The sequence below is a fragment of the Crassostrea angulata genome, chromosome 10 (genome assembly GCF_025612915.1).
Source record: "Crassostrea angulata isolate pt1a10 chromosome 10, ASM2561291v2, whole genome shotgun sequence".
NCBI lineage: Eukaryota > Metazoa > Mollusca > Bivalvia > Ostreida > Ostreidae > Magallana > Magallana angulata.
In genome coordinates this window covers 46,693,889-46,717,534 of record NC_069120.1, presented here as the reverse complement: position 1 = coordinate 46,717,534, position 23,646 = coordinate 46,693,889, and the positions used below count along the sequence as shown (strand labels likewise).

The following is a 23,646-nucleotide window of genomic DNA, read 5'->3' as shown; positions in this document are numbered from 1 at the left end:
AGGAAAGGTTGGTAAAGAAGATTGTTTGTAAACAGCAAGTTAAAAATTTGTATAGAGGCGACGTAAAATGGTTTAAATACTTAGGGGAAAATATTACATTGATTAAATGTATACTTTCATTGATATAGTGATGATTTTATTTCTATTTAGATAACATGCACGTGGCATCGTTTTAAACGTTGTTGGGGGGGGGGGGGGGGGGCAGACTCAACCAAAAAATCTTGACAAGCAGAAAAACAAGGAAAATGGGCTACTTTCTCTCTTTCAAAAATCCTGAAAATCCTAATCCGTTGGGGGGGGGGGTCAGTTCACTGCGTATCCCATTATTTTCAATTCAATTTTCAACATGGTCCCATTAAAGTGTGTGTTTGTGTGTGTGTGTGTGTGGGGGGGGGGGGGGGGGGGGTGTTAGGGTTCTCAAGAGACTTCTCAAGAACTACTGGGCAAGGCCAAATATTACTATGCAAACATCCTCAAATGATGTTGGTTCTATATTGTTGAAATTGTGACCCCAGACCAATACTGTGCCCCAATCCCTCCCCTTAAGATTTTAATTTGTCATGTTTCATTGCATGACTAACAAAAATTGTTATATCACGAGATAAAAATACATATTATTTTAAGCATGTTAAGTGATATTACAAAAAGTATCATTGAAGCCCATCTTTGATCAACATCTGCCTTTTTCCCGTCTCGTTGTTGTTGCTGTCTTTTAACTTTTTATGATTTTATATGAGTCTTATCTTGCACCTTAATCTTACCAGGTTGGATGAGCTAACCGCTAAGATATAGATTCGTATAAATACACACGCAATTAAAATTCTTGTGAAGAAAATTAAAGCCGGAAGTTGTAAAAAATTATACACATTGTAGATATGTTTTAAAATAGTGTTTATTAGTGATTAGCATTTATAAAGTACATATTTTTAACTTTGCAATTTATTTTAAAAATAATATGTAATCTCTCTCTCTCTCTCTCTCTCTCTCTCTGCATGCCTAGTTGGTTCCAAATGGTTTAATAAGTGCACCTTTTGATATTTCCTGCCTAATGCTTTTATGGTTGTTTTTATTACTCTTATTAATGTTTACATGGTACATAATGATATGATTGAAGTTATTTAAAGTGTTTTAAATATAAAGGCATCTGAAAAATACATATATGCGATAAACATTTCTAGTATTAAAATTGTTTTATTTCCCTAAAACTTGTGATTTTTATGTAATAAATTGATGATAAATCTCATAGCTCAATCGAGCAAGCTTGTAAATAATTTACATCAATAGATCTATGAAAGAAATCAAATAAAGTAAATGTAAATTTTATTATACCACAATAAAGACAGTTTTAATTCTAGGGACTAACATTTTTTGCATTTACCGGAGGAGATAAGGAATCATTATTTGAGCATTATGAGGTGATGATTTTGGTCGGGGCGTGTTCAACAGACATGATCACGCCCCGACCATAATATTCAAAGAATGATTCCTTATTCTTTATATCTGTATAATTTTCAGCAACTGTACGATTAAATAATAGAATATTGACACATTTATGTGATAACCATTTCTTTTAACTATCAAAACCCCGCTTGCGCCCCAACAACAAGCCATTTGAATTTATCAGACTGTGCATTAAAAAAATCGATTCGTCGTGTTATCACCGGCAAAGACACTGAAAAAATGTAAATATTTCAAGCGAAGGTAGATTAAATTGATTGCTAAAAACTAAAATTTTTACATCGGCTCCAAGAATTCAAACCATCTCTTTTCCCCCCTCGTCTGCATGCATCTTTTACGTTTATTGATCAAAGAGATAAGTTACATTTTTCCAGACATTAACCCGTATGTGCTCGAGTTGAGTAAGATGAACATGATATGAGAAAAGTTGTGGGTTAAGGATATCCCACCAAGCCATTCAGTTTGGAATAGGATACAGAATTACGATATAAATTAACCAAAATAACCAATTTCCCGGTTTTAAATCAGAAAAAATCGAGTTCATTATTTTTATATAGCAGTATATATGTGTCGCTGCTTTTTCTATAACTATATGTATATACATGCACCACATAATTCTATACATGCATGTGTCTTTTAATAATTAACAATTTTTAATTGTCAATGTCATTGACAATTAAAAATTGTTATTTAGTAAAAGACACATGTATAACTTAATACGCAGAATCGCGACTAAATGGTACCATGCATTTCCTTCAAATATATTTTCCCTGGACAAGCTTAAATATATTTTGAAGAGTTAGATTAAATCAAACAAACACCCCCCCCCCAAAAAAAAAAAAAACCCGAAAAAAAAGACAACAATAAATTCCAAATTCTAATTCTCTTAAAACCTTGGGTTGAAAGAACAATTACAACATTCAGTCAGTAAGTTTTGAATTCCATTACAGAGTTCCTAATGCATGCTATCTCACTTTCATATATTTACATCTACCAAGTATAATTTCCTCTTTTTCTTACGGAAAGTTGTAGTTAATTCATAGCTCTATAGAAACAGCCAGACTGAAATCTATCGATTTGTCGATATCTACAGCGGCTGAAACTCACAGAACTGAAATTGACACGCCCTGTTTATCGATTGGTCTGAACCTACAGCGAACTACGTAAAATCACGGACTGCACGAAATAATCATGATGATGCCAGACTCAAGGTCTTTTAGGAGACGATTTGGCTGTTTCTTTTAGCTAACGTACTTATGCACATTAAGTGTACTAGTAATTTAGTGAATTTTACTAACTTTTTATAATCAATTTATTAATTAGTTAAAGAAAAATGTATTTTCCCTGCAATGTCGCTACCTTCATATCCCGAATGATTCACCAAAGAAAACATTTTATTGTTTAAATGAAGCGCGTAGCAGAGAAGGAGAAAAGTGTTTGGAGTATTGCAAAAATCAGAGTTCTTTTTCTGTTGTCATAACGACTGTAAACAAAGCTAAATGACAGGGTGGCTGAACCCATACTCTTCTAAATAATGAAGCATTCAATGGAGCATCGATCTGCATGCCAAGCACTATTTCTATTTTCTTTAAATAATTCTATCGATATCAAACATCTAAAGAGTTATATTTGACGTTTTAAACTACAAATTCTGTACACAAGAAATAAACTTCGAACAGACATAGCATGTATAATCATTTTCAATGTACATTTATATCTTTATCAATTCTTTCGAAGCGTACACATTGACATGAACCATATTTATCTTTTTATTGCCCTTGCTAAACAGTGACATCGTCTGTAGATAGTGTTCTGGCAGACGACAGCGTATTTTCAAAGCTTTGTTTGCGTGCATCTGGTGACGGTATGACGTCATTGCTAACACTGCTGCTTGAAACGCTTATTTTGCCCCAGATGTTTCCGATTTTTCGTGTAATTAGAATCATATTTTCTTTTCGGAACAGGATATAGATCCAGGGATCGACAATGGAGTTTGTGACTGCAAGACGGACGACAAACAATTCCAACTTGCCATTATCCGCCGCCCACGCCGCGGCATGTCCAAATATAACAATCTGAAGTAAAAAGAAAATGACCAAAAATGCATAAAAGGATCTAAAAAGTAAATGTACACACTAAAGAAGAAGAAAAAACCTCCTTATTTTGCAAAAGATATATTTGAAAAAAGTTTTATACCATAAGTGGAGTCCAACAGGTTGCAAAGACCAAAACTAAAACCAACAAGAAGACAACGTTGAAGATGTCGCTTTTCTTCCTGCTTTTCTGAGAAATTCTTTTGTTTGTCGCGAGATTTCTGCAGAGGGTTATGACCACACACAGATTAAAGATGAATGTTGTAAGCAGAATAAACAGTCCGATTATAGAATAAATGAAGGAATTGACTCTGTCTAGAGTTGATAAACTTACGAAGTTTAAAAAACACCAAGAACCCGGATAATATGATAAACTGGATCCTAGGCCCATCAGTGGCAAACTTGCAAGGAAAGCACAGCTTATCCACACCAGTCCTAACATTATGTTGGCTCGGTATTTCTTCCCAATCATATTGTAGCGAAACGGATACAAAATGGCCATAAAGCGGTCAAAAGACAATGCGCAGACAATCATTGCCGAAGACGTCAGCGTGAATATGAACATGAAAGAACTGTAGTCACAGAGAGGTTTTGGAAAATCGTAGGTGAAATTCGATGCATATCGAAGAAAGATTGTTGGAAAAATCAACAAAATCCCTCCACCATCAGTCAAAGCTAAACCTAGAACCAGTCTGTAAAACGGTCTCCATTTGTGTTTCTTTCTAGCAGTGAAAAGTGCAATAATGGCAATCAGGTTGCCAAGCACACCGAAGACAAATTGCAGAGCCGCGGGCATTGAGGAGCCCGATATTGCTGGGCCATCGGTACTATTAGAAGCAGTGGAAATTTCAAATTCTTTCTCTAGATCCATTCTGTTAGAAGGGGCTTTGTGTTGTTTGCCACACTCTAACAGCCAACCTTTTTTATACGAAGTAAGGGATGTATTTCCCTCATGTATTTCCCTATATCCGTCATCCTGTTTTGGTTCATAAATTTCAAGTTTCCTTTTGCATCTGAATCATACTAACCCAACAATCATCATTTTGTTTCTGACAAAATTAAATATGTATAATGTTTAAAAGTCTTGATGGATATAATTAGTTTATTGTTTTACAAAAGCTACAAATTTTAATTATCATGCATGTTATACATGTAATTTATGTGTATTACTGGTTGTTTTATAAGTTGATGAGTGTGTCGAAAATAAAGGTTTCCTGTTATACTTGTTGTACACCTTTTTTTAATTATTATTTATTAATTTGAAACCATTAAAAAAACATTAACCTGTCTGTATCTGTTCTCGATTGCCTCCAAAAACACCCACAGAAATCTTTTCTCCTTCTGATTTCTACCCGAGGTTTAATAAAGCTTTATAGCTTCCTCTATATGATAACGGATTCAAACACCTCTGGCCACCGCGGTCACAAACATTATCAAATTTCTCAACTCGGTCCTCAACTCAAATCCTTAATGAAAAGGACATATATCCGAGGTCAGTACAAAGATCTGAGTATGAGTATTGACTTAAAGTAAGTTAGTAATGACGGAGTCTGCGCTTACAAGAACGAAACCTTCCGTTTCTCAGTAAATTTACGATCTTTACCTTTAAAATGTATGGAGAGATGACCCGGCAAACAATAATGACTAGACTGCCATTTATGGATGACAAGAATGAAATTAGAAGGCAAGCAATACGAAAAGAAGTATGATATTCTCTATTTACACTTTATAATATACCATATTGATTGCATTAAAAGATCAAATAAAAAAACAAAACAAAAACAACTTAATGTCTTACTGATTTATCAAAAAAACAAAATGACTACTATGTATATATATTTCTTCGAAGACTTAACACAAGTTGCAATTTAATTTCAATACAGTTTTTATTTACAGTTCATAATTTCTACCACAAAGGATCACAAACTTTACGCTTAGAGCTTTGTATTGAAGAATTTTTCTGTTTGCTTAAAAAAATCAAAAATAGTTGCATGAACTTTAGGTTCAACTGGAGATGTCCTTAGTTAAGGAAATAACACAACTGACACATAAAATACAATTTCTGATGGTTTTCGATTCATTTACCATTAAGCACTTTAAGCAGATGGCAAGAAAAATGAAATTTGAATAGACGTTATTCACATATCAATGAAAACAAATTAGAAAGAAATGATGAAACGATGACCTGAATAACTCTTGTTTCTAATGTTATGCAATGTTATCAAATCAAGCTTATTCTAAAAAACAAACAAACAAAAAACCAACTGTTATATTTATGTAAAAATCCACAGAAAAGGCTTAATTGACCTAAAAATATTGTGTTTTTGACAAAGGGGAAGCATCACTGCACGTTGTAAAATTAAAAGATTTAATTTGGTTAATTGCAATTATACATATCAAATCAAAAACGACTATGGAGTTTGTTAAACCAAATCGAACCACTAGACCCCAATCCTTCGAGACGTTTGATTTTCCTCCTGTGTACGTCTAAAATAGGAACGTAATTGAAGACATTTTTTTTGCTTTGCTTTTCAACAAACATTTGGAACCTTCAACAAAACAATGCAGTTCTGTTCGCTGATATACGGGCAAATTACTAAACTTTGCGGGAACTTAATCGTGGATGTTTTGGTCGTCTCTTACCCATCTAATTATATCATAAACAAATGTTTTTAAAAAGTCATTAAAAAGTCATTATTCGTTACCACTTCACAAAATTATCCCCTTAAGAACATATGACAAAATGTCAATCGACGTTTATGTGCCTTTTTATTACATTGTATTGCTTTAATAAAACGTAAAAGTGAGTTTTCTGATTAGTCCGAATCTGTTATACAAAAAATTGTTAATATCTCTCATGAAAAAAAGATCGCTTACATCAACAATTGTTTTTCATTCTTTTCCTATCATCATATATAACAAACTAATTTGAAACTGTTTCATTAAATGATTTTTAATGTATAAACAAGATATATTTGGTTCTTTTTTCTAAGACATAGAAAAGTACTTTCTTTTCAAATTCATTTTTGTAAAATGTTGAATATGTACTATGTATTGCTAGAGACAGTATTATTTTTAGAAAAAACTGAAAAGAAAATATGGGAGTTTCTAAATACTTATTAAGGTAGGGACCACATAGCTGCAGGTCTTTAGCTCCCGGTTTGAAAAATTCGGATGAACGACCTTTTTTGCAGACCGGGAGCTACAGATCTGCAGCTAGCCGCCACCCTAACCTCGAGGATCATCATTTGAACAAACTTGAATGTGCCAAATACATTTTGGTTGTTCTGGTGTTCAACATTTTTATCAATTTCCCTGAAACGTATTCACATAATAAATCTGTGACAAATCTCACAGCTCAATCGTGAATGCTCGATCGTAAATGATTTACATCAGTAGACTCATGCGAGAAATCAAATTAAGTGAATGTAAATTTTATTATGCCATAATAAATGAAACAATTTAAAATCAAGTTAGCATATTCCAGAGGTGTATGCATTAACTTCAAGTAGAAGGCAGATAGAAATGAGTGTTAAAAACTGAACTGAAAACGTCCACCGTCTCCTTGTTTTTTTGTCTGCAATAAGAAATAATAGCATTTCCATTGCAAAAGTGAAAATTAATTACGAAATTCAGAGGAATTTTAAATCAAAAGCTTTTTTCATTCTTGTGATTTTCTAATAGGTTCAACATGTCAATAAAGAAAATCTTGAATTCTTCTATTATTTTAGTATTTATTCTGGAATGAAAGGTTTGTGTATAATTTTAATTGAGAAAATTGTCTTAAACAATGCAGAAAAGTACTTCACTGCAGGTCTGTAGCCCCTTGGTCTGAAATCTGATTTTTTTTCAGACCGGGAGCTACAGACCTGCAGCTAAAAGGTACACGCAGTGTCTGGGAGTTTAAAGCGGTTAAACTAATTATTTTGATAAAATATCAAGCATTTAATTCTGATTCATAATGAGGATGGACACCTTATGTTTATGTTTGTAAGTACACAACTCCCACCCACACTGTTCAATAGTCATAGTATATAGCTAATGTAAATAATCTTTCGGATTGAAAACACATTGAACGCATTATAAAAAATACGAGGGAGGTTAAAAATGAGAACATAAACTGTAACATTGAAACAATAAATTGTTGGTGTTCAAGCTTTAAATAGATGTAAAGAGATTATGATTGTAAGATAAACAGGTTGTGTAAATAATCTTTTATTTGAAACACGTTAAAAGCATTATGAGAAGCAAACTTTAAAAAAACCCGAGGGAGGTTGAAAATGAGAACATAAACTGTGACATTGAGTCACAATAGATTTAAATCCCATTTTAACTTTTTAGAACCAGTATAGCTCGTATCCTGTTTTGTTCTCTGATGTGCACATAGTTTGTTATAAGAGTTAACTTAGTCTCGGGTCAAAGGTAAGCTGCGAGAGTATACTGATCAACTTTTGATGATGATTCCATCAAATGAATTGCAGGCTTGAGTTATTGATAAATTCACTTTACATAGTAGTACTATCTAGTGCACTGCTTGCGGATAAATGTATAATAGAGGAATGCCGTTGTATTAACTTGCGTGGATATCATTACCATGCGTTGGTATCAATTTTCGTTGAGAGTGGAGAACAGTACTTAAATTCGTGGCCAGTGATCCTTTCAGAACAATATTAGAAATTGTATTTCAATGAAAATGTTTCGTTGGTTACCTTTGCCCACGAATTTACATCCACACGAACATACATGTATTTGCAAGCAATGTTTAATATTTATTCGTAAAAGAACTTGAAACCAATTCAGTTACGTCCCCAAAAACCAAGAAAATGTTGACTACCCACGAATATTGATCCCCATGAATAAAAATGATTCCCACTATTGACGAAACTACAGTTTAAACAAAGTTTGAAAATAATCCATGCATTAATTTTATCTAGAGCTTCTTTTGCCTTCATTTACAATAAAAAATCATTCAAAAATAGACATTTTAACATACAAAACATGAAAAAATGCTAGTAGCATATCTTGAAATCAGAAATAAATACAAACTTACCTTACGGGCAAATAGTTTTAAAATCTAACTATTATGTGTATAAAAAGGAAAACATTAAAAGTAAACTTGAATAAATATAAATAAATGCCCCTTTAAAAAAAGATTGATAATGGAAAGTCCTAATTTAAATGCTTTTATAAAAAAATACATGTGCTTATCTTTTCCTATTCTAGTTTGTGATGAAGACCAAATTATTTCACACTAAAACAATTTAGCTTTCTTTTTCCATAATCAATAAATAAGTATTAAAAAATAAATAAATAAAATGAAATAAATACATGTAAATAAACTCACTCGATGTTACTGGCCATTTTTATACTTTATTAATCTGCTGAAAAGTAGCCCCTGTATAAAGATATAAACAGTGATGGACGTTAAAAGCTAGATAAAGATTTATTCTTAATGTAGTAGGTTTTCACTTTTAAATATATAACGCCTGACGAGGATTTGGATACATTTATTGAGGAAACAATGACAAAGTAATTGATTGCGAACCATGCAAATATATAAAACAATAAATAATTATAAATCTCATAATATAATAATGTACTCAGTTTTCCTCTAGATTTTAATTAGCACATCATAACATAGCGAATCATAATTCATATGAACATTAAGTAATTAAAGGTAGATAACTCTTACAGAATTAATGTTTTTAGTAATTGTGTTTCTCCTATTATAATCATAAAAATAAAATGCAAGATATAACAGACATTTTATTTATTATTATTATCCAACCATTCTTTCGTCTGCATTTATTTCATCATACGCAAGTAATGATGTATATATGTAATTCAATTAACAGGGTACTAAAATACTATTGAATAAAAAACATAAATTGATTCCTCTAGAGTGAGATTGATCTCACTTTCATTAAAGAAAATTGTTGAAGATATGAATATCATTCCGAGCAGAGAGAATGAATTGACCCTGTCAAAGCTAAATAAATTGAAACAGTTAAGAGAGCACCAGTGACTTGGATAATATAATAAGCTGGACCCAGGCCCCATCATTTGCAAGCTTTTAATGAAAGCAGCGGTAATCGAATATCAGTGATAACGTGATCTCTTTATAATCGTATGGTAGCGAAAGAGATAAAGAATGGCCATAAAACGATTACAAGACAGTGCGCAAACAACAATCAGTGATGATGTCAGTATTAACTTAAAAAGCGACCATTCTTTGAAACGGTTTTAATATATGTTTCTTTCTAGAAGAAATAAGTACAATAACTGCGACTAGATTACATATTACTTCAAAAAAAACTTCAGAACTGGTGGGATAGTTGATACTTACTTTGCAGTGTCTTTAAAAGCGTTTGAGGCAGTTGATACATAAACTGCAGTGTTTTGATTCATTCTATCTACACAACGAAGTTTTTTCAACATTTGCTTTTGAGATGTTGTTTGGTCAAAGCTTACATGCATTATATATTTGAAGTTGCAATTGTGTTGTCGTTACAATTTCACCGCCCTCTTCGAGGTAAAATGTGGGAAGGACTGTGATGCTCTGATAATAATTTCTAAAAATGAAATGTCAAAGACTTATTTTTTGAATATATTTGTATTTAAATTTCAATAACTATATCGTAACATAACTCTATATTGTAACAATCAAATATAGAAGCAGTTGAGTCGTCAGAGCATTAACACACGGATAATGGCATACTAAAGTTTGCTTAAGGGATTAAATAATCTTCCTTTTTATGAAACCAATAAGATCACCCCATTTTCAAATCATTACATTAGTAAATTGTTTTAAAACCATTTGCAAGAAAAAGTTACGTTTAATTTTTATCAAGCATAGCAACGATTTATCTCCCAAGGCAATATTTTAAATAAAAACCAGTTTGATGAATAACATTGTAAAGATTCTTTCTATACTATTTGACACTCTCCGAAAAGATTTTAACTTGTTTGGTCAAATTTCATGCATTGCAAGTTGGTAAAGGCTATTTTATTTTATGAATTCAGTTTAATGAGTAATAAATAAAGATTTAAATTAAATTCTAAAAAGTAACAAGAAGCCCATGGGGCCACATCGCTCACCTGAGCAACAATGGGCGTTCAAAAGATATTGTGCCATATGGTCCCATTCGAATTTTACTCTTATTTTTGCATACACGTAATCTTTGACACTGTACCTTCATGAAATACTATTTTTTACCAGAATAAGAAAATCCCACGCAAGATATAAAACTAAACATTTGGTAGGGGTACACTGTTAAGTTGTTAACTTCCAATTCCCTATATTTTCGTTCTGCCCCCTCCCCCCCACACACACTTTGTAAAGCGATTGAGATATATGAGAGCATATAGGTACATTTTTTTCATCAATTACTTATTAGTTATTGTATTTTCAAAAAAAATATTATAGTTATTGTTTTTTATTTAAAAAATCCTACATGTATAGATGTGAAAAAGAAAATTGTACCTCAATGTGCTCAATTCCTCAAATTAAAAACATTCAAAAATTTAATTTGTCTTCTCCATTATAAATCAATTGACTGTTATTTACCTCGCGTACAAACCAGGATAATTTTCCGCTGTGATATTTTCTTATGAATAGCAATAATTACTTTATTCCCGCAACAGAAATGTGTCAGAACTATGGAAACTGTTTTAAAGATGTCGTTTTTATTTACTCGTGTCTGAAAAAAAATCAAAATTGATGTAGATTTCACATTATTTATTGTATAAAGAGGGGGCCCCAGAGAGTAGGTATATACAGAATATCATTCTTTTATTTTGTTTGTACAAGTATTTAACATACTCTAATTCATATGGAATTTCTAATGTTCAACCAAAATTTCAGCGTCAATCGTAGAATTATAAGCAAGATACAGAGCTCACAGTTCGCCTAGGTTTGGGTCATATTTTGATCACATGAGTTTATTACATTCAGCTTAAGATTTTTAACTTGGTATTTCCTATTCAGCATTTTAAAAAAATTCAGCATTGGAAAAAAAGAATGGCCTAAGATTTTCAATTCTTTTATTCCCTCAAGACCAGTTTACTGGTATTTGAGGTTCAAAATCAGTTTATACAAATGTACACAAACACAGTCAAGGATCACATGTACAGTAGGAGTAATAATGACGAAAAAAGGTTAAGTTTACAATACAATAAGTTGTTAAAGTTGGTGTCTGGAAGAACAGACTTTGAAAATTTTCTTTAAAAATATTGACAATTTTTTTTACTTTTTTAATCTTTAGTTTTTAAGATCTGTGTACAAACATAGAATTGTGAGCAATTCTCTGTATCTTGCTTATAATTCGAAGCTTAACACTCAAATATGGTTAGTAAATAGAAATTGTAAACAATTAAACACAAGAAACATGCACTATAACAAATAAAGAACACAATTTCTTTTTTCGAAATGAATCATATATATATATACATGTATATATACCTACATATTTCCGTCAGCGGTATCAAACTCTATTGAAACTGAATTAACTCGAGTAAATGCCGAGCATCTTAACAAAACCTATTGCATTAATCTACCATTACGCAAAAGATTTACCGATAGAATGAATTGTATTTCAGTACTTTTTTGATACATCAGATTTTGCTTCATTTGCGCAGGTAAACAGTTAACTGTTTGATTTACCGAAGTCTCTGTTTGATTTGATACGTAAAAATCACGAAATACAGACGATAGTTCCCAGGTTACAAAGCGTAAATAATGAAAACGAAACGAAAATCAGAACAAGCAAAGAACAACGTCATGTGTGAAAACTGTCAACGCATTGAAATATTTAGCCTCAATTTACTTCACAAAATCGGCACCAATATATTTTGCATGTTTCAAAAATTTCCCTTCATACGCGAACTGTTGCACAACAAGCAAATTCATCATAGTCATATCGACCCTTTTTCATATAATGTCATGGCTGCTTTAAACAAAGAACCTCGTTTTAGAAGTATCGAATACGAGTCTTGATAAAATGGGTATGCTAACCCGGGCCGTGGCAAAATAAAAGCCGGGGCAGATCGGCAATCGTCAATTCCAAATACGCATTATTTTGCAGCAATATTTACAGCGAATACAAATATACAGGTCCATCAAATATCCTGAAATTTTAATAAGATTGGAAGATTAATAACTGCCAATCTTTTGTTTTGCCCAGGCCAAGTCTTGCCTACCCATTTTACCGGATACCGATCCCGAAGCTATTAAACTGATTGAAACACGCCTTTCCTTTATTATTATTTTCGTAATAACTCAGATTTGAAACAGAATTATTACTTAATTTTTGCAATTTATATTTTCCTTCCCATAAGGATAATTTATGCTAAACTACGTTGAATTGGACTCAGTAGTTCTTGAGAAGAAGATTTTTAAAAATGCACCCCCTTTTTCTACAGTTTCAAGGTTTTCTCCGCTTTGAATACAGATCGGACTTTTATTTCTGCATTTTATATTTGCCCTCCCAGAAGGATGTTTTTTGCCAAATTTGGTTGAAATTGGATAAGCGGTTTTAGAGAAGAAGTTCAAAATGTAAAAAGTTTACAGACGGACAGACAGACGGACGGACAGACGGACAGACGTACGACGGATAAAATGTGATCAGAATAGCTCACTTTAGCTTTCAGCTCAGGTGAGCTAAAAAGTGATCAATTATTTTTAAAAAAAAAAGTCTTATTCAGAATTGTAATTTTTTTAATTTACATTAACAAATTCAATTCTTAAAAATAGAGACTCTGAACTTGAATCAAATTAAAGGATAACTAATAGATTTGCCAGATAGTTTTCGATTGTTTAATTCTAAATTTATCAAAAAGGGATATGTATTTTTTTAATAAGATGCATTTATGAAATTTAAAAAGGAGAGAAATGAGAAAAAAAGTTATTCGAACTTACAAGGGTTATAAACATGGACACAAAGCCATTTGACACAAAATAAAATGCGATATATATACGAGAAAACAAACTTTTAAAACAATTATTTTTCTTACTATTGCAGGAATGGTCAACAGTCAAACTTTACATAATTACATTAGATAAAAGTATGTAGTAACCAAGTACGAATCTGTTTTCATAGGCGGGAGTCTTTACGATATCTGGAATCTCCATACGATAATAAGGACGCCCACTTTTATACTGATTTCACACATAGTCAGCACATGTTTGTCTTTTGTTCTTCATGTATCAGTAGTTGTATATTTGCATTATCTAGGTTGTGTCAATGGGAAATTAATTATTGACGAACACGCGCTCATGGTTTAAAAGAGAAAAAACTACTTCCTTTTCCTTTCGCTTTCTGTGTTGTAACGAAGGGTAAAATGATGTTGAGAATTGTAATTTACCACGTGATATCTCACCTCAGGTGACTTTGTGAATACTTAATTCCATCACATGACGTATAAGGTTACATGGTATGAGCTAACTAACACGAAGTTTTGTAACACGTTTTGTTGACAACCATTGATTTAAAAGGTTTTCTGGCTTATATGGGCGTGATCTTTATTGTTGATACATCAGTAAATATCATATCTGTGCCATAAAGGATAGAAAGGGCTATGGTAAAAGAGTGATCAAATAATGTTTTAATACATGACATTGATGTTCATGCTAGTCTAATTTTAGTTCCATTCTGATAATAATAATGATAATGTCAGCTCCACCTCTCATGCATATTAATATCTATCGTATGTTAAATCAAAGGCATATAAAAAAATCTCTTTATTTAGAAAGTTATAAGGAGAAAAATAGAATAAGTTTATAATATCACAGTCTAAGATCTTTATTGATGTTACGTTAATGGACGAGACTCTTTACAAAATAAACAAACGTGGAAATAGGTTAAGAGATAACCACAACAGAAGTGACCGAAACCCCCCCCCCCCCCCCCAAAACCCGGTGCTAAATGCAGTTGTCCTTTCTATTTTTGTTATTGTTACATGAAGACAGACACTTAAAATCTACAAAGCGATTGCACAATATTTTGTAACTGTTTTGTAACTTTTGTCTGTCTTTATTATTTCTTAGAATTATTTTGGTTGTCCAAAAGCTTATTATAAGAAATCAGAATATCAAAAATAAATGAAATAATAATTATATCAGTTCTGCTTCTTTATAATGCCATAGAACGCAGATTTGAGACTAGGAAGCATTGCTTGCACATGACTTAAGTCTAAATGATAATATCAATTGAATGTTCTGTTCTGGCTGACGTGTTGCCATAGCTTTGCGTCTGTGCATCTGTCGGTGGCGTGACGTTATTATCAACACTGTTGCTTGTAACCTTGCTTATGTCGCAGAAGGTTCCGAGTTTCCGGGTGATCGCAAAAATATTTTCTTTCCGAAACAGGATATAGATCCAGGGATCGATAATAGAGTTTGTGACTCCTATACGGACGGCAAACAATTCTAACGTGCCAACATCAGAAAACAAAGCCGTTGCATGTCCAAATATAACAATCTGAAGTATAAAAATATCAAGTAACTGTACAAAGGAATCAAACAAGGGACACTTATTCGACAAAGACGTGAAAATTTGGAAAATAGATTGGAAAAAAGTTCTTTACCATAAGTGGAGTCCAGCATGTCGCAAAGGTCAAAACTATTACCAGCAGAAAAACAACATTGAATGTGTTGCCTTTTTTCCTGCTTTTCTGTGAAACTGTGTTGGTTGTTACGATATTTTTACAAAGTGATATTACCACACACATATTAAAGATAATTGTTGAAAGGAGAATAAACAGTCCTATTAGCGAGTAAACGAAAGAGTAAATTCTAACTACGGTTGATGTACTGATGAAATTTAAAAAACAAACTGAACCAGTATCATATAGCAAACTTGATCGTAAGCCCAGCAGTGGCAAACTTGAAAGGAAGGCACAGGTAATCCATACCACTGCTAACGTGATATTTGCTTGATTGATCTTCACAATCCCATTGTAGCGATACGGATACAGAATAGCCATAAAACGGTCAAAAGACATTGCGCAGACAATCATTGCAGATGATGTTAATAAGAATATGAACATGAAAGACTTGTACGCACAGATACGAAAATCGAACATGAAATTTGGAGCAAATCGAAGAAATATTGTTGGGAAAATCAGCAAAATCCCCAAACCATCAGTTAAGGTTAAACCGAAAACTAGTCTGTAAAACGGTCTCCATTTGTGTTTCTTTCTAGCAGTGATAAGTACAACAATGGCAATCAGGTTACCCAGCACTCCAAAAACAAATTGCAGAACTGCAGGTGTCGAAGAGCGAGAGAGAGAAGAGACCTCGGTGCTGTTAGAAGCCGAGGTGATTTCAAATTTCATTGTAAGATCCATTATGTTACAAGGGCAATGGTGTTGAATACCACGCCTTCATAACAAAAAAAAAACAACCAGTTTTATATGAAGCCAAATTGGCTTTTTCCTATATCTGTCACCTGTTTATTTAAGTGTTTACATTATCAAATTTCCTTTTGTAGTGAATCATAATTACCTCATCACTTCTTTGTTTTCAACAAAAATAAGATAGGATAAAGATATTGTCTGTAATGCTTGTCTAACATTTAGTACCACGAAAATTGTTTTAAAACGAAAGCATTTAAGTAACAAACACTCAAAAACAAATTGCAGAAATGCGGGGGTAAAAAATCGAGAGATAAAAGGGTTCTTATTTTGAGTATCTGAACTGTTTTATACGTTCCAAAATACAAATTTTGTAATATACAATTTCAATTTCCTTTTACAAATGAATCATAACTACAATTTTGCTACTTTGCTTTCGACAAAAAACTAGTAGTGTCTATAAGCCTTCAGTTGACTAATTTGACATTATATGTTTTAACACTTCAAAATATGTTATAAAATAGTTTTGCTCTGTTGAAATGATACTTATTATTGCATATTAAATAAAACTTTCAAAAATCATCAACGTTGTGATGATATGATAAGTCTCTAGTACTTCAAATTAAATAAGCATATTGAGTAGGTCGAAAAAACTCGGATATTCTATGTTCATCTATTGTACACTGTTTTAGAGTTTACTAATTTGAAATCCTGGAAATTTTGAAATTCCGGTCAACACATATCATTATCATACAAAGCTTAATAAAGTATTACTAATTTATGTCTCTATTACCACAGTTGCCTCCAAAAATGCCCACACACATCTCTCCTCCTTTCCTGTGCTCGTAGTATTATAAAGCGTCAGCTTCCTGTTTCGGATTACGGGTTTGAACATTCACCTCTGAGCCAACAGGAACAGGAATAAAAAACATATATTGATTCCTCTAGAGTGAAATTGATCACACTTTCATTAAAGAAAATTGTTGAAGATATGAATATCATTCCGAGCAGAGAGAATGAATTGACCCTGTCAAAGCTAGATAAATTGAAACAGTTAAGAGAACACAAGTGACCTGGATAATATAATAAGCTGGACCCAGGCCCCATCATTTGCAAGCTTTTAATGAAAGCAGCGGTAATCGAATATCAGTGATAACGTGATCTCTTTATAATCGTATGGTAGCGAAAGAGATAAAGAATGACCATAAAACGATTACAAGACAGTGCGCAAACAACAATCAGTGATGATGTCAGTATTAACTTAAAAAGCGACCATTCTTTGAAACGGTTTTAATATATGTTTCTTTCTAGAAGAAATAAGTACAATAACTGCAACTAGATTACATATTACTTTAAAAAAAACCTTCAGAACTGGTGGGATAGTTGATACTTACTTTGCAGTGTCTTTAAAAGCGTTTGAGGCAGTTGATACATAAACTTTAGAGTTTTGATTCATTCTATCTACACTACGAAGTTTTTTCAACATTTGCTTTTTAGATGTTGTTTGGTCAAAGCTTACATGCGTTATGTATTTGAAGTTGCAATTGTGTTGTCGTTACAATTTCACCGCCTTCTTCAAGGTAAAATGTGGGAAGGACTGTGATGCTCTGATAATAATTTCTAAAACTGAAATGTCAAAGACTAATTTTTTGAATATATTTGCATTTAAATTTCAATAACTATATCGTTACATAACTCTATATTGTAAGAGCATTAACACACGGATAATGGCATACTTAAGTTTGCTTAAGGGATTAAATAATCTTCCTTTTTTATGAAACCAATAAGATCACCCCATTTTCAATGCATTCCATTAATTAGTAAATTGTTTTAAAACCATTTGCAAGAAAAAGTTACGTTTAATTTTTATCATGCATAGCAATGATTTATCTCTCAAGGCAATGTTTTTAATAAAAACCAGTTTGATGAATAACATTGTAAAGATTCTTTCTATCCTATTTGACAAACTCCGAAAAGATTTTAAAGCTGCTTGGTCCGATTTTATATCAAATTTTATGCACGCTTATAAACGATGGCTATGCTTAGTATATGTATAATAATAGACATTGCAGTAGTTTTACCCGTCAATTATGCCAAATTTCAATGAAGAAAAATACGTACAAAATTTGCTTACAAAACAAACGATATTAAAAGGTACCGCGTTATTTCGCCTCATATTAAATTTCACCCCTGACGACGAGACGGGTATGGTTGTATTACGACTTTGACATCGCTTTAAATAAAGTTCGAAATGATCAGACAAATTACAAATTGATATGTGTACGTTTTGTTTGCTAATATTTCCAAAGTCTGCTTTCTTTACAATCGATGCATAGCATGCGGGTTGAATAACCCCAATCATTCGGGGGAAGAAACCAAGCGGTTTCCTTTTCTAAACATTCCCGTGATGCATTTTGGTTTGTTTTTTCGTTTGCCCAAAGAGAAATTATTTTTATTTACTTTGAATATTTCAAACTTTGAAAGGAGACTGATTCTGCTGGTGTAAATAGGAGAAAGTCCATAACTTTCTAAGATAAATGATTTGTATGGAAAAAATGTTGATACTGTAATTACAAAAAAATCGGACCAAGCAGCTTTAACTTGTTTGGTCAAATTTCATGCATTGCAAGTTGGTAAAGGCTATTTTATTCTCTCTCTGAACTTGAATCAAATTAAAGGATAACTAATAGATTTGCCAGATAGTTTTCGATTGTTTAATTCTAAATTTATCAAAAAGGGATATGTATTTTTTTAATAAGATGCATTTATGAAATTTAAAAAGGAGAGAAATGAGAAAAAAGTTATTCGAACTTACAAGGGTTATAAACATGGACACAAAGCCATTTGACACAAAATAAAATGCGATATATATACGAGAAAACAAACTTTTAAAACAATTATTTTTCTTACTATTGCAGGAATGGTCAACAGTCAAACTTTACATAATTACATTAGATAAAAGTATGTAGTAACCAAGTACGAATCTGTTTTCATAGGCGGGAGTCTTTACGATATCTGGAATCTCCATACGATAATAAGGACGCCCACTTTTATACTGATTTCACACATAGTCAGCACATGTTTGTCTTTTGTTCTTCATGTATCAGTAGTTGTATATTTGCATTATCTAGGTTGTGTCAATGGGAAATTAATTATTGACGAACACGCGCTCATGGTTTAAAAGAGAAAAAACTACTTCCTTTTCCTTTCGCTTTCTGTGTTGTAACGAAGGGTAAAATGATGTTGAGAATTGTAATTTACCACGTGATATCTCACCTCAGGTGACTTTGTGAATACTTAATTCCATCACATGACGTATAAGGTTACATGGTATGAGCTAACTAACACGAAGTTTTGTAACACGTTTTGTTGACAACCATTGATTTAAAAGGTTTTCTGGCTTATATGGGCGTGATCTTTATTGTTGATACATCAGTAAATATCATATCTGTGCCATAAAGGATAGAAAGGGCTATGGTAAAAGAGTGATCAAATAATGTTTTAATACATGACATTGATGTTCATGCTAGTCTAATTTTAGTTCCATTCTGATAATAATAATGATAATGTCAGCTCCACCTCTCATGCATATTAATATCTATCGTATGTTAAATCAAAGGCATATAAAAAAATCTCTTTATTTAGAAAGTTATAAGGAGAAAAATAGAATAAGTTTATAATATCACAGTCTAAGATCTTTATTGATGTTACGTTAATGGACGAGACTCTTTACAAAATAAACAAACGTGGAAATAGGTTAAGAGATAACCACAACAGAAGTGACCGAAAACCCCCCCCCCCCAAAACCCGGTGCTAAATGCAGTTGTCCTTTCTATTTTTGTTATTGTTACATGAAGACAGACACTTAAAATCTACAAAGCGATTGCACAATATTTTGTAACTGTTTTGTAACTTTTGTCTGTCTTTATTATTTCTTAGAATTATTTTGGTTGTCCAAAAGCTTATTATAAGAAATCAGAATATCAAAAATAAATGAAATAATAATTATATCAGTTCTGCTTCTTTATAATGCCATAGAACGCAGATTTGAGACTAGGAAGCATTGCTTGCACATGACTTAAGTCTAAATGATAATATCAATTGAATGTTCTGTTCTGGCTGACGTGTTGCCATAGCTTTGCGTCTGTGCATCTGTCGGTGGCGTGACGTTATTATCAACACTGTTGCTTGTAACCTTGCTTATGTCGCAGAAGGTTCCGAGTTTCCGGGTGATCGCAAAAATATTTTCTTTCCGAAACAGGATATAGATCCAGGGATCGATAATAGAGTTTGTGACTCCTATACGGACGGCAAACAATTCTAACGTGCCAACATCAGAAAACAAAGCCGTTGCATGTCCAAATATAACAATCTGAAGTATAAAAATATCAAGTAACTGTACAAAGGAATCAAACAAGGGACACTTATTCGACAAAGACGTGAAAATTTGGAAAATAGATTGGAAAAAAGTTCTTTACCATAAGTGGAGTCCAGCATGTCGCAAAGGTCAAAACTATTACCAGCAGAAAAACAACATTGAATGTGTTGCCTTTTTTCCTGCTTTTCTGTGAAACTGTGTTGGTTGTTACGATATTTTTACAAAGTGATATTACCACACACATATTAAAGATAATTGTTGAAAGGAGAATAAACAGTCCTATTAGCGAGTAAACGAAAGAGTAAATTCTAACTACGGTTGATGTACTGATGAAATTTAAAAAACAAACTGAACCAGTATCATATAGCAAACTTGATCGTAAGCCCAGCAGTGGCAAACTTGAAAGGAAGGCACAGGTAATCCATACCACTGCTAACGTGATATTTGCTTGATTGATCTTCACAATCCCATTGTAGCGATACGGATACAGAATAGCCATAAAACGGTCAAAAGACATTGCGCAGACAATCATTGCAGATGATGTTAATAAGAATATGAACATGAAAGACTTGTACGCACAGATACGAAAATCGAACATGAAATTTGGAGCAAATCGAAGAAATATTGTTGGGAAAATCAGCAAAATCCCCAAACCATCAGTTAAGGTTAAACCGAAAACTAGTCTGTAAAACGGTCTCCATTTGTGTTTCTTTCTAGCAGTGATAAGTACAACAATGGCAATCAGGTTACCCAGCACTCCAAAAACAAATTGCAGAACTGCAGGTGTCGAAGAGCGAGAGAGAGAAGAGACCTCGGTGCTGTTAGAAGCCGAGGTGATTTCAAATTTCATTGTAAGATCCATTATGTTACAAGGGCAATGGTGTTGAATACCACGCCTTCATAACAAAAAAAAACAACCAGTTTTATATGAAGCCAAATTGGCTTTTTCCTATATCTGTCACCTGTTTATTTAAGTGTTTACATTATCAAATTTCCTTTTGTAGTGAATCATAATTACCTCATCACTTCTTTGTTTTCAACAAAAATAAGATAGGATAAAGATATTGTCTGTAATGCTTGTCTAACATTTAGTACCACGAAAATTGTTTTAAAACGAAAGCATTTAAGTAACAAACACTCAAAAACAAATTGCAGAAATGCGGGGGTAAAAAATCGAGAGATAAAAGGGTTCTTATTTTGAGTATCTGAACTGTTTTATACGTTCCAAAATACAAATTTTGTAATATACAATTTCAATTTCCTTTTACAAATGAATCATAACTACAATTTTGCTACTTTGCTTTCGACAAAAAACTAGTAGTGTCTATAAGCCTTCAGTTGACTAATTTGACATTATATGTTTTAACACTTCAAAATATGTTATAAAATAGTTTTGCTCTGTTGAAATGATACTTATTATTGCATATTAAATAAAACTTTCAAAAATCATCAACGTTGTGATGATATGATAAGTCTCTAGTACTTCAAATTAAATAAGCATATTGAGTAGGTCGAAAAAACTCGGATATTCTATGTTCATCTATTGTACACTGTTTTAGAGTTTACTAATTTGAAATCCTGGAAATTTTGAAATTCCGGTCAACACATATCATTATCATACAAAGCTTAATAAAGTATTACTAATTTATGTCTCTATTACCACAGTTGCCTCCAAAAATGCCCACACACATCTCTCCTCCTTTCCTGTGCTCGTAGTATTATAAAGCGTCAGCTTCCTGTTTCGGATTACGGGTTTGAACATTCACCTCTGAGCCAACAGGAACAGGAATAAAAAACATATATTGATTCCTCTAGAGTGAAATTGATCACACTTTCATTAAAGAAAATTGTTGAAGATATGAATATCATTCCGAGCAGAGAGAATGAATTGACCCTGTCAAAGCTAGATAAATTGAAACAGTTAAGAGAACACAAGTGACCTGGATAATATAATAAGCTGGACCCAGGCCCCATCATTTGCAAGCTTTTAATGAAAGCAGCGGTAATCGAATATCAGTGATAACGTGATCTCTTTATAATCGTATGGTAGCGAAAGAGATAAAGAATGACCATAAAACGATTACAAGACAGTGCGCAAACAACAATCAGTGATGATGTCAGTATTAACTTAAAAAGCGACCATTCTTTGAAACGGTTTTAATATATGTTTCTTTCTAGAAGAAATAAGTACAATAACTGCAACTAGATTACATATTACTTTAAAAAAAACCTTCAGAACTGGTGGGATAGTTGATACTTACTTTGCAGTGTCTTTAAAAGCGTTTGAGGCAGTTGATACATAAACTTTAGAGTTTTGATTCATTCTATCTACACTACGAAGTTTTTTCAACATTTGCTTTTTAGATGTTGTTTGGTCAAAGCTTACATGCGTTATGTATTTGAAGTTGCAATTGTGTTGTCGTTACAATTTCACCGCCTTCTTCAAGGTAAAATGTGGGAAGGACTGTGATGCTCTGATAATAATTTCTAAAACTGAAATGTCAAAGACTAATTTTTTGAATATATTTGCATTTAAATTTCAATAACTATATCGTTACATAACTCTATATTGTAAGAGCATTAACACACGGATAATGGCATACTTAAGTTTGCTTAAGGGATTAAATAATCTTCCTTTTTTATGAAACCAATAAGATCACCCCATTTTCAATGCATTCCATTAATTAGTAAATTGTTTTAAAACCATTTGCAAGAAAAAGTTACGTTTAATTTTTATCATGCATAGCAATGATTTATCTCTCAAGGCAATGTTTTTAATAAAAACCAGTTTGATGAATAACATTGTAAAGATTCTTTCTATCCTATTTGACAAACTCCGAAAAGATTTTAAAGCTGCTTGGTCCGATTTTATATCAAATTTTATGCACGCTTATAAACGATGGCTATGCTTAGTATATGTATAATAATAGACATTGCAGTAGTTTTACCCGTCAATTATGCCAAATTTCAATGAAGAAAAATACGTACAAAATTTGCTTACAAAACAAACGATATTAAAAGGTACCGCGTTATTTCGCCTCATATTAAATTTCACCCCTGACGACGAGACGGGTATGGTTGTATTACGACTTTGACATCGCTTTAAATAAAGTTCGAAATGATCAGACAAATTACAAATTGATATGTGTACGTTTTGTTTGCTAATATTTCCAAAGTCTGCTTTCTTTACAATCGATGCATAGCATGCGGGTTGAATAACCCCAATCATTCGGGGGAAGAAACCAAGCGGTTTCCTTTTCTAAACATTCCCGTGATGCATTTTGGTTTGTTTTTTCGTTTGCCCAAAGAGAAATTATTTTTATTTACTTTGAATATTTCAAACTTTGAAAGGAGACTGATTCTGCT

The 23,646-nt window shown here is 32.5% G+C and overlaps 3 protein-coding genes across 4 annotated transcripts; all 3 read right to left on the bottom strand.

The window, feature by feature from the left end:
• Positions 1-2,325: 2,325 nt before the first annotated feature.
• LOC128164521 (prostaglandin E2 receptor EP4 subtype-like) lies at positions 2,326-4,481 on the bottom strand. The gene is made up of 2 exons (XM_052828425.1): positions 3,655-4,481; positions 2,326-3,533 (listed from the first exon to the last, which is right to left on the bottom strand). The coding sequence occupies exons 1-2, from the start codon at positions 4,420-4,422 to the stop codon at positions 3,240-3,242; spliced, it is 1,062 nt and encodes a 353-aa protein (XP_052684385.1). The 5' UTR covers positions 4,423-4,481; the 3' UTR covers positions 2,326-3,239.
• A 9,976-nt stretch (positions 4,482-14,457) lies between these two features.
• On the bottom strand, positions 14,458-15,941 carry LOC128164402 (prostaglandin E2 receptor EP4 subtype-like). Its single transcript, XM_052828199.1, has 2 exons — positions 15,135-15,941; positions 14,458-15,028 (listed from the first exon to the last, which is right to left on the bottom strand). The coding sequence occupies exons 1-2, from the start codon at positions 15,894-15,896 to the stop codon at positions 14,741-14,743; spliced, it is 1,050 nt and encodes a 349-aa protein (XP_052684159.1). The 5' UTR covers positions 15,897-15,941; the 3' UTR covers positions 14,458-14,740.
• A 1,271-nt stretch (positions 15,942-17,212) lies between these two features.
• LOC128164403 (prostaglandin E2 receptor EP4 subtype-like) lies at positions 17,213-21,642 on the bottom strand. Of its 2 annotated transcripts, XR_008240935.1 has the most exons (3): positions 20,381-21,642; positions 18,876-20,274; positions 17,213-17,522 (listed from the first exon to the last, which is right to left on the bottom strand). XR_008240935.1 is itself a non-coding variant. In XM_052828200.1 (2 exons), the coding sequence occupies exons 1-2, from the start codon at positions 21,140-21,142 to the stop codon at positions 19,987-19,989; spliced, it is 1,050 nt and encodes a 349-aa protein (XP_052684160.1). In that variant the 5' UTR covers positions 21,143-21,642; the 3' UTR covers positions 18,815-19,986. The 2 variants fall into 2 exon arrangements, 1 of the variants encoding a protein (XP_052684160.1); XM_052828200.1 differs by lacking the exon at positions 17,213-17,522 and having other exon boundaries at positions 18,815-20,274.
• Between the last annotated feature and the right edge of the window lie 2,004 nt (positions 21,643-23,646).